The sequence below is a fragment of the Phacochoerus africanus genome, chromosome 16 (assembly GCF_016906955.1).
Source record: "Phacochoerus africanus isolate WHEZ1 chromosome 16, ROS_Pafr_v1, whole genome shotgun sequence".
NCBI classification, from domain to species: domain Eukaryota; kingdom Metazoa; phylum Chordata; class Mammalia; order Artiodactyla; family Suidae; genus Phacochoerus; species Phacochoerus africanus.
The window spans coordinates 29,091,397-29,109,175 of record NC_062559.1 but is presented as its reverse complement, the minus strand read 5'-3'; the positions used below and the strand labels follow the sequence as shown (position 1 = coordinate 29,109,175).

Genomic DNA, 17,779 nt, shown 5'->3' with positions numbered 1-17,779 from the left:
ATCTTCAATCCTAAATTAAAGCAAGTTTTAAATGGCTAAAAATGTAAAAGACTTGTACAAGCCTCTCTCTTGTTCTTGACTATAGTTCCTCACTGTCAGCCTCGTAAATAAAAGAGAGCAGATCATCTGAGATCTTGCTTCACTTGTCATTTTGGCTTACCGAGGTTTGTATGTGACCTGGCTTTGGACAGTCCCTCATGGCTTGACAGATGGCCTCCCTCCAGCAAGGGACAGGGAGCCGTGAAGATTGAACACTGCTCTGATATAGTTTCCCAGATCACAGCTGAGGAAAGAAAGAATGTGTTCGGTTCTACTTCTCAGTGGAGCCAGATGCCCAGTAAAGCAGAAACATTATACCTGTAAAGTTGCCAAGGCAACGTCAAGAGTAGAGGGAATAGTAGACAGAATGATTTATGAGGGTTTCTTGCCATAAGAACAGGTCTAAAAATATACTTCCATGTCTTTTTCCTCTCAAGGATGAATGCCCCAGGATTTATTCAGGGAATTGTGATGCTTAAAAGCTTGAGACCTTATCAGAGCCCGAATAGACTAGCGGTGAAGGGCAAGGAGAGGGGAAGTAGAAGCAACAAATGAGAAAACATGTTCCTGGTGTGCTTTTAATCATGTTGAATTGATGCCATTTTACAGATGTAAAAATGATTTTTTTTAAATGCGCAAGTGTTGTATATTTAAAATGTGCCCTTTTTAAGAAAAGATCATTTACTAGGGTAAAATAAAGATACTTGATTTCCGTATTTTAAAAAATTCCTCTGAGCTTTTCCTCTAACATTAGTGGATTTGCAAAGACAATCACAGATCAGCATGTGGAATAATGTACTGTCATGGCAGCAGAGTTTAAAGTTACATTTTATTTATGAACAGTTGAGAAGTTCTTGGGACAGATTGAGTTGGCTTATCCTAACACCCTCTCTGGGCTTACTGCATGTAGCCAGAGTTATCAGATGTCCACATGGATTTTCACTTTCATGAATTATACATTATTGTGTCAGTTTTATATTCCTGCATAAAAATGACCACAGGAATAGCAGCCTAACAGCACACACTTATTATCTCATGGTTTCTGTGGGTCTGGAGTTACAGGCCCAGTTTGGTGGGTCACAGTTACAGTGGGTCTTACCAGGCTATGATCAGGATGTCTACCAGGCTGTGATCTTATCTGCAAGCTCAACTGAGGGACACTCTACCTCTAAGCTCACTCAGGCTGTTGGCAGAAATCATTGCTGTGGAACTGAGGACTTCTGTTTAGTATTGGCTGTTGGACAGAGGCCACCCACTAGAGGCTGCTTGGAGTCCACTGTCACAGGGGCTTCCCATCATGGCCACTTACTTCCTTGAACTAGCAGGGAGAATGTCTGGCATGTCTGCTATCAAAATGGTATCTTACGTATCTGTTTGTTAGAAGCAAGTCACGTACCCCACCCCCATTCATGGGGAGGGAGTTGCATGAAGATATGAACACCAGAAAGCAGGGGTCAGTGAGGATTATGCTTGGGTTTGTCCATCACAGTGTTGTTTTGGGAAAAAGGGTAAGTTCTTTAATTTTAAAAGCTGCGCAATCTGGAAAAATTTTCAAAAGTAGCATGTGTGTAAGTAAGCTATTAAGCTTACATTTTTCACTCTCTTGCCCTTTGGTGACTTAGAAAGAGCAGAAGTGATGTTGTAACCTTACTTTGTGGAAGCTGACAGGAAAGAAGAAAAAGGATAGGAGGGTTGAAAGAATAATGAAATGAAAGAAGAGAACTTGCATCCTTTAATCCATGCAAGTTATGGATTGGATTAAACTATTCCAGTGTGTTCCCTAACCACTTTGGAGGTCTGAAAAAAACAGTCTGATAGAGGGTTCCTTCTAGAATAACATGTGCCTTAATGTGTGCTATAGATATAGAACTCTGTACTTTCTGTAACTAAATCAGACATAGTGATTTTGCATGAAGCAGACAGTTCCTACTCTACCTTGATGTCCTTATCTCAGGGCCTGGAAAGTCTTGTGGCCTTTATTATTGATCCCCTGCTGTTATAACATTTGTAAACCAGAATGCTTAGGATGTGGTTTAGGCTTTAATATAGCGTACGTCCTGAATCCCAAAGGGACTTGAAGAAACTAAGAAACAGGACTGCAGGTGGTTCCCACGTAACTTGTGGCTGAATTGATTGTTCCCATAGCATCTAGTAAGGCAGAGATCAGAAATTTAGGGTCACATGGTAGATGTCAGGGATTCAGTAATTTCTTTGACTTCTAAAATGACTGCCTTCAAACTTATCCTGAAGTTTAGTTCCATCTCAAGCAGCTAGAATCCAGTTAAAAGGACTCTTCTATTAACTGACTCTTCATGTGTCTTGTAGGGCATCCATGTTTAACACAAAGACAGATCACAGTACAGGTGATTTGCTTCTTAGGCCATGGTTTGTACCACAGTGCTAGGCACATAGAAGGTGGTCGGTAAAGCTAAGTGACTATTACTGCTATCGTTTATACGTTAGCTCAGTCTCCTCTGCTTTCTATGCTGTGATAATATAAGATGCCCAGTCCCAAAGGGAGCTGTAAGATAAACTTAAAAAACAATAATATTATTTGATGGGGTCTACTGTGTTAGGTATTTTACCAACACTATCATGTTTAGTTCTCACAATAACCCTGTATTATACATATTATTCTTATGTTATAGATAGTGAAACAGCCTCAAAATTATAGATTTCCACTAGTGTTGAGATATGTATTACTTACATTTATTTACTAAGAAAAGTAAGGATACAAGAGTTCCCTATTTCCTAAGTGTTCTTTCAGTTAGGCCGTATTGTAGTGTACTCACTGCAGAAAATCATTTGAGAGAAATCCTCCATAAATAATTTTGGAGAGTACCAAATAGCAGCTAACACCTTTGATTTTTAGGAATACAATTTGGACTCATTTTAATTTGCTTCATCTGGGAATAGTCATTCACTACTCAGTCAGTATTCTGTGTATTTGGATACCAGGCATCACAGGAAGCCAGTGCACATATCTAATGTAATTCCCCTCCTGTGCCTCAGCATACCCATGAACACCTGCACTGCCCTTCCCTCTGCTCCCACAGGCATGCACCTTCAGGCTCTCTGTCCCCTCGCCTGTGCAGCCACAGGTAATTCCACCTTTTAACTCTTCTTCTTTTTTTTTTTTTTTGGCCACCCCCCTGGCATGTGAGTCCTTGGGCTAGGGATCAGATCCAATCTGAGGTTGAGACCTATGCTGCAATGCCAGATCCTTAACCTGCTGTGCTAGGCCAGGAATCGAACCTGGGTACCAGCGCTCCCGAGATGCCACTGATCCCATTGCGCCACAGCAGGATAACTCTTGATTTGTGCTAGAAGTCTCAGATGGGATGCTTTTCTTTGCAGAAATTTTTCTTGATCGCCTAACCCCTTTTGGGTGCTGTCCTCATAACTCCCGCTTGTGTCCTCTTTGATATGCATTCGCTCCTTGCTTTACTTCCCTCTCTCACCTCTTGGATTGTGAGTCTCTTGGGGACAGGGACAGTGCTCTGCTTGCTAGTGTATCCCCAGCATCTGGCCCAGGGCGGGCTCAGCAAGTATGGACTGAAGGCCTGAGGGAATGCCTGTTTCCCTAGAGCCTCAGAGCAGCTCTGGGAGCGGGTGGGATTTCCCCAGGGCCACCCCACTGCAGTTATTTCATGTTTAGAGACCATGGTTTCTAACCCTGCTCTTTCCCAGGCATAATGCTTTTACACAAAATCTCTTCATATTTTTTTCATCCAGCTTAAGTAAATTTCTTTTCTTTCCTTCCTTCCTTCCTTCCTCCCTTCCTTCCTTCCTTCCTTCCTTCCTTCCTTCCTTCCTTCCTTCCTTCCTCCCTCCCTCCCTCCCTCCCTTCCTTCCTTCCTTCCTTCCTTCCTTCCTTCCTTCCTTCCTCCCTTCCTCCCTCTCCCTCTGCCTCTCCCTCTCCCTCTTTCTCTTTCTTTCTTTTTCTCCTTCTTTTTTGGCTGCTCCTCAGCATATGGAGTTCCCAGGCCAGGGATCAGATCCTGCAAGCGACAGCTGCTGTGGCAATGCCAGATCCGGATCCTTAACCTGCTGTGCTGGGCTGGGGGTTGAACCTGTGTACCAGCACTCACCGCCGATTCAGTTGAGCCACAGCAGGAACCCCTAGACTTAGTTTCTTTAACTTTTCTTCCTAGGGACTTTATTCCTAATCATTTCAATGATTGCTGATTGTTATAACTTTCTAATTTTTTCTTTTACATATACTGTATTTTAGCAAAGCACTAAACAGAACACAGGACAAAGCAGACCGATATTTTTTGAGTGTCCTAGACTTTGTCACACTGCATAGTCAATTCCATATAGTCAGGACCTCCAAGTCTTTGATGCTGCTTGAACCTATTCTTTCAAGGACCTGTACCAGGTGAAGGCGAAATACATCTCAAGGAGTCAGACACTCCATATGTGCTCACTCTGTTTTACAGAATGTCTTTTCCAGGAATGTAATTTGGGAATTGTTTGTGCTCTGCAGAATCTTACTGTCACAAGGGCCAGAAACGTGGCTGGCTCCTTAAGGACCAGGCCTCATAAGGCTGTTCAGTGTGACTCTTGAGTAAGCCCTCTGGTCTTCCAGTTTGCTTCTCCCAGGAGTGATTCTTCACTTCCCACAGTTGACCTGTTGTATTATCTTCTTACCTCCTGTCTTCTGTGACCTAGAAAAGTCATTCAGTTTTCAGTCCATTTACCCACCCCTCCCACCTAGTTTCTTCTCAGGCCTGTATGTAATTCCTTCCCATTTACTCATTAATTAAATGAGAAGACTATGCCAAGTTAAAGTTCAGCATCTTCAGAACATCTCCTGAAACAGTCACTGATGCTGCCCTCAAATAACTGATGCAGTATTCTTTGAACAGTCTCCTGGTAGAGTGCCCAGTTGGATCAAATGAAGAGCCTTCTAACTCATTAATTTTAGTTTCTGGGTTGGTATAGGACATTGGTATAATTTTATGAATTTGTTCTTGCCAAAGCTAGATAAGTCTTTACCTGTTTGTTTTTTATTTGTTTTGCCTTAGCCCCAGCTGCTAGAGGGTAAATAATATTGATGTGTGTGTAGATTTCAGGAAAATACAGTTTATGTTTCAAACCACACATTCCACAGTTTTCTGGCCCAGTTTTTAGGTACTTTATCCAGGCCCTCATGTATTTTCAAAAATAATTGCTAAGTGACCCTGATGAAACGAGGCAAGGTATTCCTAGGTTTAAGGCAGTCCAGTTTTCAGGGTGCACCCTCTTAAGTAACAAGGGAATCTTTAACTGGGTGCCCCCTTTCAGGGTGGCTTCCTGCCTTTCTACCCTGGGGCTGCGTACACTGATGATAAGATTACAATGGACTTACTTTTAAGAGTCAGTGGTAAAATAAGTTCAGTATTAAAAACATCCATCTTTTACTGTCATTTATTTAGTGCTTCCTCTTCTTTTCTAGTGAAAGACTGCTGTTATTCTTTTGCTATTTTGTTCCTTAATGCTTTTCAGTGATATCTTCATGTGCACCCTGTGATGCCATGAGCCTGAGCTCTGGGGCCGGACAACTGGTGTTCAGGGCTTTGTCAGCCTCCAGCTGTGAAACTGTGAATAATAACATTGACCTCATGGAGTTTGAAGTGAACATTAAGTTCTCTAATATGTAAAAGTACTTTGTTATAAACTTTAAATACGTAGAAAGATAGATTGAATTGGCAAGTACTAATTGTTGATGTTTATGCTCAGATTTGTCAAAAGTTATGTCTGGATGATTATTAGCTAGAATATCCAGCAGGACTATAAAATACGTTATTAAATGAATACCTCCCACTCTCTAAATGCTTTTATTTCTACTTACCTCATTCTCTCTTTGTGTCTCTATTTCTTTTAATGCCCACCATTCACTCTTCTAACTCTAGTACCTTTCTATATGAGTATAGTAGAGAAGCATGTTTTAATTATTAATTATGGTTGCTATACAATCTTAAATAAAACTAACAGTATGGAATGTTTATGTTTCTCACTTTGAAAAGAAATCGCTTTTTTTTTCACTTTTTAATTAATTCTTGATTCTTTTGTCTCCAGTGGCTCAGCGATTTTCAGTAGAAAATCTTTTCCCTCTATTCTTTTATGCGTTTGTTGCTGGGGAGTTAGCACGGATGCCTAAGCACTTCAACTTCAGGCAAATCTTTCCCTCTTTCTTTTAGAAATGGATTTCATTGAATTCTATGTTCACATTGTCCCCAGAATTTAACTGAAAAATATATGGTACAAATAAGAATGTTTATAACTGCAGAATAACCAAGTGAATACTCTGCTTGGTGACTTTTAAAAAAAAAATAATGGTAAAATATAGTATCATTCATAGTATGAGGAGAGGAATTTGAGAATTTTAGGTTCCTCAGAATCAGACTGGCAGTTACAAGCTCTAGGGTTATTTGTTTGATTGATTTTTCCTTTTTAGAAATCTACCTCCTTCTACTGGCTTTTACAGGGAAATGACAAATCACAATTTTGTATTTTTTATTGGCCACACAGAACTGCCTCAACTGCACCTCGTCTTGCCTTTGCCCTAGCTTGACCACTCCTTCTCTGCCTTTCCCTGCCTCCCCACAAGAGTGCACTTAGTCAAGTTGTGACTATTGACTGAGCACATTGTGGTAGTTCCGATTCTTGTGACTGCAGGTGACAGACCATGAGTCTTGAGTCTTGTCCAACCCGTTCATTTAAAGTGAGTGTGGGGGAAGGGGTGTTTATTGGCAGCATGCCCAGTAGCCAGGAAGGATGGAATCAGTGCGCCCTTCCTTGTCTGTGCCTTTGCAAAGGGTCCATAGCTTAAGCCCCTTCCCTCCTCAACCCGTGCAAGCCTGTGCTCTTTCCTCAGCGCCAAAAAACAGGCCCTGCCCTCGGCTCACATTGCCTTCCTTTCCTCCTCCTGCCCACTTTGGTCTTGTAACTCCTGCTTATGTCTCCTGGACATCTTCCTGACCCCTAGCCTGAGACGCATACCCTTTATGTATTCTTATAAAATCCTGTTCACAGGGCCCTTCTATGCACTTATTCAAGCTGTCTGGTGACTTCTTGTTTTCTTGTCTGTTTCCCAGCTAGACTTTGGCCTTCCAGAGGGTGAGATCTGTGATTGGTTCATGCTTCCATTCTTTGTCCACAGTCTCATTCATAAACAGAGAGAAGCATTTGTTGAATGAGAGAGCATGGGATCTCCATTCATGTTGGTGACTTTGCCTTCTGGGCTGAGCTCAGGACAAATGCTAAGGCCGTTTCCCCTAATGACATAAAAGTCCTACGTTTAACATCCTTCATTTTAAATTGGGACTGAATGTGATCCCCTTCCACAAACAAATTTAGTAAAGAAAATGTGAATATGTATGCAAAAACCCTTTAGGTCAGTTGTTGTTAATAGTCTAAGTTCTGTGTAATGTCTAGATATAAATAACGACTTCAGATATACTAATAAAATGTATAAGTGACGTTACATAATGAACAACCAGATGAACTATGTAGTTGATATGAACAGAGCAGCAGGAGCTGGTCAGGAAGGTCCCTGACAGTACATATTCATTTTTAGTGGCTTATTTTCCATCTTTACTGTATCCAGTTACTTTGATGAGCAGTCTAATGACCTTGTAAATAAAAAACAGGAAAAAAACTTTTACAAGTATATGTTAATTTTATCAACTTGTCCTTTCTTTTTAAGGGGTAACTTTGGTATTAGAATCTTTAATAACTTTAATATAGTTATTTTTGCATTTATTCCAAGGTTGAAATGCTACTTGTTAGCTCGTCAAGGACTCTGATGTGTGGGTCCCACAAACATGTTAGGACATCTTCTATTCTTGCCTAACAGTTTAGTAACCAGCTTTGATTTGACTCCTCACTGGCTGTGAATCTGAAAATCTTCACAATGATAGTTTTGGGAGGTAGAAATGAAAAAGCTGCTCCTTCTCTTTGTATGTAGTTGTTGTCTTTTAGAATATATAAGTTGAACCTACTATTCCAAGACTGTATAATGCTGAACCATTTTAATGGCACTTGACTATAATTCTAAGAATTACACCAGAAAGAAAAATGTGAGTTGGTTTTATTGATGATGTATTCATATGTTCCCTGTTCTTTCCCTCTCTCTTTTTTTTTTCAGTAAGCATGTTTTTGAACACACTGACACCGAAGTTCTACGTGGCCCTGACAGGCACTTCCTCACTAATATCAGGGCTTATTTTGGTAAGTGGTGGACTTCTTCCTATTTAAAAAAAACCTGGAGTTCCCGTCGTGGCGCAGTGGTTAATGAATCTGACTAGGAACCATGAAGTTGCGGGTTTGATCCCTGGCCTTGCTCAGTGGATTAAGGATCCGGCGTTGCCGTGAGCTGTGGTGTAGGTCGCAGACGCAGCTCGGATCCCGCGTTGCTGTGGCTCTGGCGTAGGCCAGCGGCTACAGCTCCTGTTAGACCCCTAGCCTGGGAACCTCCATATGCCGTGGGCACGGCCCTAGAAAAGGCCAACAAAACAAAACAAAACACCTGCTGACTATTAATATGTAATATGAAAAAATTCTGGAAGAATATACACCAGCATCTTACAGTGATTGTGTGTGTGTATGTGTTGGATGGGGGGACCGATAGAGGCCTTTTACTCTCCAGGTTATATGTTTTTAAAATATTCGAAAAAAATTTAAACAATCATATTTTACTTTTGTTGAAGGGCAAAACAAAATGGAAAATAAAGGAAGACATAATTTGTGTCAAACTCCAGTGTCTAAGATGCTATAAAATAAGTGTGACTTAAACTAAAATGTTTTTCATCACCCTTTTCCAAATTGATTATTGGACATAAGGTCAGTAGAAATATAGCTCAGTTTCTTTAAATGTACTAATGTGGATGTGGAAATTCTAAGCTTTTTTCTCCTTCATCTCTTTTTCTTTTAAAATTTACGTATATTTCCCTATTGCCCCCTTAAAAATATCCCACATGGGCAAAAAGCAATATGATAATGATATTGCTCAGGCTCCATTACCTTATGCTCTAAAATAGTTATAGGTATAATAAGTTATAACATCTGCAGTCATTTTCTTTAATTTAAATAACCTTAAAAGGGGCCATCTAAAATAGTGGAATCAGTCTAATGTAAGTATATTAAGGACCTTTAAGGAGAAAGGTTTTAGAAAGCTTTTTTTTTTTTTCCTCTACACATAATGCTGTGATTACCTATTACTATAGAGACAGGGACAACAAACATAATGACGTAATTGCTAGTGTTGTTTCCATTGTACTCATACAAAACTTGCCTTAGGTCACATACTGACAAATGGTGGAGCAGGATTTCAGCCCAGACTGTCTTGAACCAGAGCCTGTGCTTTTGTCACTCATTTTCCTGCCTCTCTGGTTAAGTTCTCAGCTGTTTTTTTTTTTTTTTTTTCTTTTTAGGGCTCACTGGCAGCACATGGAGGTTCCCAGGCTAGGGGTCGAATCAGAGCTACAGCTGCTGGCCTACACCACAGCCACAGCCACACCAGATCTGAGCTGTGTCTGAGACCTACACCACAGCCCATGGCAAGGCCAGATCCTTAACCCACTGAGCAAGGTCAGGAATTGAACCCGCATCCTCATGAATCTTAGTCAGGTTGCTAACCGCTGAGCCACTATGGGAACTCCTCGGCTGTTTTTCTAGCTTGCTGAATAAGTGGCAGGTCTGGATTTTATTCTAGTAGTATCTTGGTATGGGTTCACTAGGCTATAAATAAATTACCAGAAAGTGGGTTATTTCCTTTCACTCTGGTTTTCTAGGACCAACAGTCATTTTCCCTTCTCAGTCAGGGATGGTGACATCCCATCAGCTTACTTCTCTTACCCTCCAAATGAAGGGATTTCCTTAGACCATGACCACCTTTGCAGATCCAGGCTGGCAAGGCTTTCTCCTGTGTGTGGAGCGCAGCTGCTGAAGCCTGATGTGTTATTTGATGTTATCCAGCAGCATTCTTAGGAAGCAAAGGATACTTCTGACTGACGTAAAACTTTGAGGAAAGGAAAACCTCTGATGTGTGAAGATTTTGGAAGGTCTTCTCAAAAATGCTTGGTCTGTACTGAGAGCGAAGTCACTGCAATATGGGAATAGCTCTTGATAGCTTTAGGTTTCTGCTTTAGATATTATTATTGACACTGGTATTATCCAGCCTTGGGGGGTTCAGCTTTGCTAGCCCTTGAAATGCACTCAAGAGTTGAGGTTTCTATTTAGACTCTGTTCTTTTATGCCGTGTGCATTTCATGGAGAGGCAGCATTGGTAAACGATAAGATACTTTTTGCAAAATAGCTGTGTGTATAGAACTGCTTAGTGGTTCGTTTCCTGGCACTGGAGAGACAATTACCTAACTGGTGTTCCCTGAGCAATGTCCAGAGAGCCAAGCTGTGAACATTGAAAGTGCAGGACTGTCCCTGAGGAAATTGGTTGTTTGGGGACCTCAAGATTCCCACACTGGAGTCTGAAATTATGATGCAATGTGATGTCTGAACCATTTTAATGACACTTGACTATGATTCTAATAATTATGACGCAAAGAGAAAAAAAACCCCTACTATTTCACTTTTGAAGGAAATATCAATTAACTGAACAAACATACATAGAAATAAAATGTGTTTTAAATGCTTTTATACTAATGTGTTTAAAAGTAAGTGAGGACTCAGCAATGTGTATTTTACTAGATATCACTGCTCATTCTTAATTTCACAAGTTGAAAGCCAGCAATGAGTTTGTCATGCCACCTACTTCTCACTCTTCCCTTATGGTTCCTGTGCCCACATCTCCTCCAGGCACCTCTCTCCCTTGCTTACTTTCAAGCTGTCCTTTTGCCACTTGGCACAAGCCTTCTCATCTCAGCTAAGTTCCAGCCGCAGGAGCTGCACCTGTTATCACAGTCCAAACCCACCAACTTGGTCTTTTATCTGTTCTAACAAGGTCATGCCAGGTCTGCCTGACGTAGGCTCTGTGGGCAATATTTATTTCAATGGAAAAAAACCTCTGGTTTTTGTTTTTGAGAGTGTTAAGTTGGCTATGTGAAGAACATACTCCCTTTAATTTTCTGCAAATGTTAGTAAAATGGAGAAAATGCTGTATGCGATATTGGCGTTTGTATATATAGATCCCTATATCCCCATTAACAGGTACATAGACATGCTCCTACACCTACATGTCACACATACGCATTAAATAGAGAGTAGAGGAAAAGGCATCCAGTGCATAATTTTTAAAAGTAAGAATAAAGAATAAAAAAGTTAAAATGTTAAATAAAGTAATTAATTCATAGATTAGGTGTAAAAGAATTGTTTTCAGGTAAGTGGATGAGATGACAATAGATAGGAATCTGTTGTAACAAAAGGTCCTTTTATTATGTTTTCTGCTCTTTGCTAAGTACTGTTTTAAGCACTTTGAATATGTTATTTCATTTAATTCTAAGTGAATTCTAATTCTAATATCATTGAAGTTCTAATTGGTTGATATAACCAGTGTCTTTATGCTCTGAGTATAAACAGATAGAATTTAAATAATTTAGCCACGTTTATACAGCAGACAGATGGTGAGATTTGAATTCGGATCTCTCTGATCATGCCCTCGATCCCATCCTCTTCAAGAGTAGGGGAGTGGGACTAGAAAATTGTCATTTCTCCTTTCAACTCCTTTCATTCATCTAAAGAACTTGAACTGTACTTGTCTTGAAAATCATGCACTTGCTGGGATGGAGGAAGGAACTCTCAGAAGCCATACAGTTTCAGTCAGTAACTACCTAAGGAATAGGCACCCAGAAAGCTTATGACTTGGAGGTCACCTTGCTAGGTAAGGATATAGTGAAGACTAGATTTAAAATTTCCACTGCTCTGTCTCAGCATCATTCTACCCTTCAAAAACATATTGGCTAAGAAGATGGGTAGCAACAGTGTCTAGTGATTGATATTTTCCTTTTAACAGACCCACAGAAATGGGTCAGGTAGATAAAGAAGTGAAGAGAAGGAAAAGAAAAAGGGGGAGGAAAGGAGGCTACAAATGTCTCTGGAGGAAACATTTTTTTTCTTTTTCCAATCAGCCATGGATTAGGTCAGATTTGGCCAGTCTAGAATGTGGACCAGCACTCGCCACAACTTATAATTTCATTTGTGACATTTATGGTCTTATCCTGTATGTAATAGAAGCTTCACAAAGGCTGGAAACATAGCTGTGTTTTGTGTACAATTGTATACTATCTGAATAAACTTTAAAGAAATACGTTGAATGCACGTAAATCCAATGAGTGAATGAATTAACTGACTGTGTCAAAATGATCTGGGGAGCTTGTTTAAGGTGATGGATTCTGAGTACCACCCGAGACCACCTGAATCAGAATTTCTAGGAGGAGAGTCTAGAGGAAAGCTGCCTCCCCAAATGAGCTGATAGAGCTTGGGGTATATGGCATAGGCTGGCTCTCCCAGTTGTCAGTGGTCTCCATGACTTCACCCCAGGAGAGTGACCCTCCCATCCTGGCCATAGTCATTAGTGCTGCCGTGGAAAACTGAATCCTGTGAAAATGCAGACACTGAGGTTGGAATGGATCACTGGCTCTTGACCTTGACAAGAATCTCACTTTTCTGTCTCCTCTCTTTTCTTAAAGCCTTGGCAATAGTTGGCCAGGAAAGGGGGTGAAAGGACATGAACACCAGTTCTTTACACAGCCCACTCAACTGGTAAGGGAACAGATGGCTGAGGTGGGATTGGCTGAGACTAAGGAGGCAGGAGGCCCACCCCATAGCTCTTAAGTGTTCCTCAACAAAACTGGCAGGAACCAGGAGAGAAAAATGATTCTGTCATGAGGAATTGGGAGGGACTTTGAAAGAGTCAGTGGTATGTAGAAAAGAATATACTTGAGAATTCTAGCAGGAAACTAAAAAGGCATGAGTTATAACTCATGCCAACTGTCTTGATTTATCATCTTTAAGCCTAGAGGATCCCCTCTTGCCAAAAATTGTTTACCACCAGATGTATTTTTGAAGACTTAGAGCAGGTGTCAGTTTGGCAGTCTATTTGGAAGGAGAGTGCCAGACTTGCCTATTTTGTCTTCAGTCTCCACCATCGCTGTATCTATCCTGTGATATCATCGTCTACTTTAGTCCTTGGAAAACATAGCCAGTTCCAGGCTGTGACATCTTTGTGTTTCCCATGGGTTTGTTGGAATGGTGTGGAATTGCAGTGGTGCTTCTGCATGGAAGTTGTGAAGCACTCAGTGTGATATAGGGTATAGGGAAGTCCCTGATTCATGAAGATAAGTGTTTTATATGTAGAACATGTAATTCAAGAAGAGGAGGTCTTATTAGATAGGAAGAACCTAGGCATCTTAGGAAAGATTCAGCTTTTAGGTCTGCAGGATAGCTGGAAGCGCCTTGATTGTTAACCCTTTGCCAGATTTTTTTCCTTCCCTGAAGGTGAAGGTAAGTTTGGACCTTAGGCCAGCTGCAAACCTGATCTCCACTCCCAGCCTGCAGCCCCCATGCTCCTTGATCATCCTCTTTGCTTCTGTCATATAGTGATAGAGAAGGTTACAAGGCCCAGGTAACTGGGTTCTTGACAAGTCTTTGTTTTAAATGTGACCTGGGTCCTGAGTGTAGTGTATGGCCCTTCTGTCCTGCAAGTTATAAATCCAAACCACTTCTTCAACCCTGACATTTCCAATTCCATCTTCACTTCCCTTTTTCTTAGATGATACTTACCTGCTTCTCCACTGAGATTAATGTCATCTACTTTTTATCCCTTTGTTGTCTTCCTACCTGTGAAACAGCTGACATCACACTCTCTTTTCCAAAATAGAATATATTCTTCTCTTCATTCATGCTTTCCTTTCATTCTGCCTTAGCGCAAGAAATGGCAAGTTACCTTTTTGAGGCAGAGTAAATGTTCTTCTGGGCTCTTGGTGTCATGCCTCTTGGTTGTTTGTACTCTTTTGTACTTCAGTTTCTTTTTCCACTAGATTTTTTCCTCTTCTGATTTCTTCTTTATATATATATATATAAAACCTCCCCTTTTAAACAAAATAAACACAAAACTTTTCATTCATCCTACTATTTATTTAGACAATACCCCATTAAATCACCAGGCTAGCCCTTATCATCCATCTGTCCAATCTTCCAACTGTCCATCCATTCATTCTTCACCCCATCCATCTTTTCATCCATCCATTCATCCATCTGTCCATCCATCCATCCATCCAACATTAACTGAGTGACCTTATTTTACACATTATGTAACCAAGCCCCAACAATTAAAAGTACTAACCAATGCACCCAACTCAGCTACCATGAAATATATTAGGGTCTTTACTTTTCAGTTAGGTAGTAGGGTTATTTTTGACTCCCTAAATGACAAACCTAATGACGCTTTTTAGTTTTCATCTTACTTGATCTGTGTAATTCTTAAGGTAGAGAGATGAGGTTTTTAAAGACCATTAAATGTGTAAATTTATATTTTAATTTTATGGTTATTTGTCAGATTAAAAACAAACTGCTTCATTCCACTGTTTCAACTCCACTAAGCTACTAGCATGTCTAAGGGCTAATTTTAAAATCTGAATTTGTTTATGAGAACTCTGCTGTTTACATTGAAGGTTATGCATCAGGGAGAATAATTCAAAGTGACACCAAATATGTGCGTATTAAATAACACCATCTGCCCATTTGGGTCTGCACAGCTCTTGAAAAAAATTGTGAGGTGCTGGCCCAAAACCTGTCATGTTTCAGGATACGGGACAGATTATAGTTCAAATTAGAATATTCACTTCAAAGTTTAAGAAGGCTTCAAGTCCTTGCCTACTTTCTTTTTGTAGTAGTTCATTTAATTCGTATTGAAGTATCTGCCCCAGAGTATTGGGTATACTGTTATAAAGGACTGTGTTGAGTAAGAAGCCATCTGCTGCTGTGATAGGATAGGATGGAGAAGACCCTCCTTTGCCTCCCAAACAGGTGTATGAATAACCCAGTGTTTATTGAGATCTACTATTTTTGCATTAGAAATACTAGGTGGAAGGTCTAGTCTCCTATTATAATGCAAATACCCTGTTGATATGAGCCATTTATACCTGGGATGAATTATCCAGTCTCATTTGATAGACTACTTCTGGATTGGTTTTGATAGCTGAGAAAGCAAAAAGAGACAGTGGAGCTGGAGGGCATTCAGAAGTTAAGATCTGAAAAGGGCAATGATAGGCTACATCTATCTGTGTTTTTTTAAATGAGCAAGAGAGTTATAAAAAGGTGTTGTGTTTTAGAACCCAAGTAAGATTAGTGGCATGGAGCTGGGGCTTCAGGCTATAATAATAAGTAAATGCAATAAATTTTATGGGCATGTGCAAAAATCAATGGTAACAAGGCCATAATCATGCTTATTTTTTTCTGTTCTAGATATTTGAATGGTGGTATTTTCGCAAGTATGGGACATCATTCATTGAACAAGTCTCAGTGAGCCACTTGCGCCCCCTTCTGGGAGGGGTTGACAACAACTCCTCCAACAATTCTAACTCCAGTAATGGGGACTCAGATTCCAACAGGCAAAGTGTCTCAGGTAAGGAAAGTCCTTCAGTTTGAAACATTATTTACTTACTTTTAGTAAATTATTATGCCTATAATACAGCAAGAATAATATTTTAAACATTAGACATCAAATAAAAATGTAGTTTATTTTCCCAAGGAGTTGACAACTTCTACTAGAGAAGTAGCATATAAGCATTTGTGGGAAAGAAAATGTTTACCTTGTTTAATTTTACTTCTTTCCATTTGATTTAACTAATGATCATTTAGATCAGTGGTTCCAACCTGAGTCTCTAGCCTCCTTGTCCTTAGTTTCTTGAACTTCATTTCATGTACCCAGTTTCTTCCATGCTAATTGCAGCATCTTATGTCTAACTAGATCTGATTACATCACTCCTTTGCTTAAAAGTCTTCATTGGTTCCCATTCCACTGAAGATAAAGCCCAGGTTTCAGGTTACTTAACATAGCATAAGCTGCTTCTAATCTGTCTTGCTAACCTTGACATCAGGCATGATCTTGTTCCCCTCCTTTTCATTTCTTGAATATGGCATGTTTTCTCATGTCCCTCTGCCCAGAAGTGTGTCTTCCTTCCCCTGTACTTGTTCATCTTTCCCAGCCCAACATAAATGTTACCTCCTAGGATGCCCTCCTTGATACAATATCTCTCTGCCTTCATTAACTCATAATATTTTTATCTATAGCAACATTTATTAAGTTGTACTATAATTCTTAAACTTACTTAATTATTTCAGTATCTCTAGCATTTTGCACAGTGTCCATTGAAACCCAGTGAATGAATTAATGAGGGCATGCAAGACCTATAACTTTTCCACTCATAAAAGAAGGATGAATATAATTTCTTAGCTTGGGCTCTTCATCAAATTAGTAAACATTTCTAAAACCCCTATTATGACTCTGGCCTTGTACAAATTCTTAAGAATATTATGATTTTAAAAAATTTCAAAGTTCTTGTCCCCATTGAACTCTTGTGTCTATTGAAGGAGATAAAGTGTTGGGTGCTCTGATTACATGAGGGAAACATGCAATGCTATGAAGTATAAAAGAGTGGTTCCTGATCCAAAGTAGGGGAAGAAGTTTGCTTTTTGAAGAAGAGGGCACCAGTTCTGAGACTTGAAGGGCAAAGAGGAAGAAACTAAAGAGCTAGGTTAGATCTTTTTTCTTCCCCATCTAGAGTAATTCAGTCCATATTTCATAACTGTCTAGCCAGGTGATAGGCATCAAAGAGTGTTGCATATGTATTTTATTCCTGATATTGATTCAATACTCTTTTAATGGACCCTCTGCCAGCCAGCCATGAGTGGAAATGGGCACCCCTGGGTACACACTTATTTCATTCTAGAGAGTACAAGTGTAAGAGAATGGTACCTCTCAGGAAACAAAATTGTCTAGGACTTTATAAACTCATCCACTTTGTGAAAGAAACAGACCTGAGCAAAGCAAAACATTACTTTAACCAGCTACTCTGACACATGTGGCATGTTGCTCTAATGAGGAATCTTGATCATTCAGTCATCATCACATAGGTAGTGGATGATTGCCATCACTTTGCATCTCACAGATTAGATGTGCTCTTTCTGATCCAAGTTACTAGTCTTCGGATGACACAGAATATTGTAGAAAATTAATAGATTGAGTAACAGAAAGCAGCCTCATTTAAGGCCATTTTAAAAATTATGAATTCATTCTTATTTTCATTAAAATTCTTACAGAATTCTCTGGTGGCCTAGTGGTGAAGGATCTGGATTGTCACTACTGTGGCTCGGGTCCTTGCTGTGGCACAGGTTCAATCTCTGGGACTTCCACATGCCATTGTACAGCCAAAAAAAAAAAAAATTCTTTCTCTTTACCCAATTTAAATTTTTTGACATCATTCCTTAATGCAGTAAAGAGTTCATATTCTGCTTACTGTCACTATTGTTTTGTTACTTCTCTTTGTGGATGCCTTGAATAATCCTTACGTGTTGTGTAAATATTGATGCTATTCTTAGTGCTTATACAGTAGTTTTCAAAGGGAGAATTGAAGTCCTTTATAAAAATACATTCAACAGTAGTGCATGGAAATTCCCAGTTTTATTTGTACTGAGTTTCTAACCTCACTAAAACTAACCTTTTAAACATTATTAATTCAATTACAATAGTATTTGCTGAATATTTACTGCTAATAATTTCTATTTAGTTCTTATAATA

General features: G+C 39.7%; 1 protein-coding gene across 11 annotated transcripts in view; it reads left to right on the top strand.

The window, feature by feature from the left end:
• The window catches only part of ST7 (suppression of tumorigenicity 7), a 259,456-nt gene that overhangs the window by 136,924 nt on the left and 104,753 nt on the right, over window positions 1–17,779 (top strand). For all 11 annotated transcript variants that reach the window (XM_047762920.1, XM_047762918.1, XM_047762925.1 and 8 more), the window contains exons 2-3: window positions 8,174–8,256; window positions 15,445–15,604. In XM_047762920.1, coding sequence (XP_047618876.1) covers window positions 8,174–8,256; window positions 15,445–15,604 — 243 coding nt within the window. The remainder of the gene's footprint in view (window positions 1–8,173; window positions 8,257–15,444; window positions 15,605–17,779) is intronic.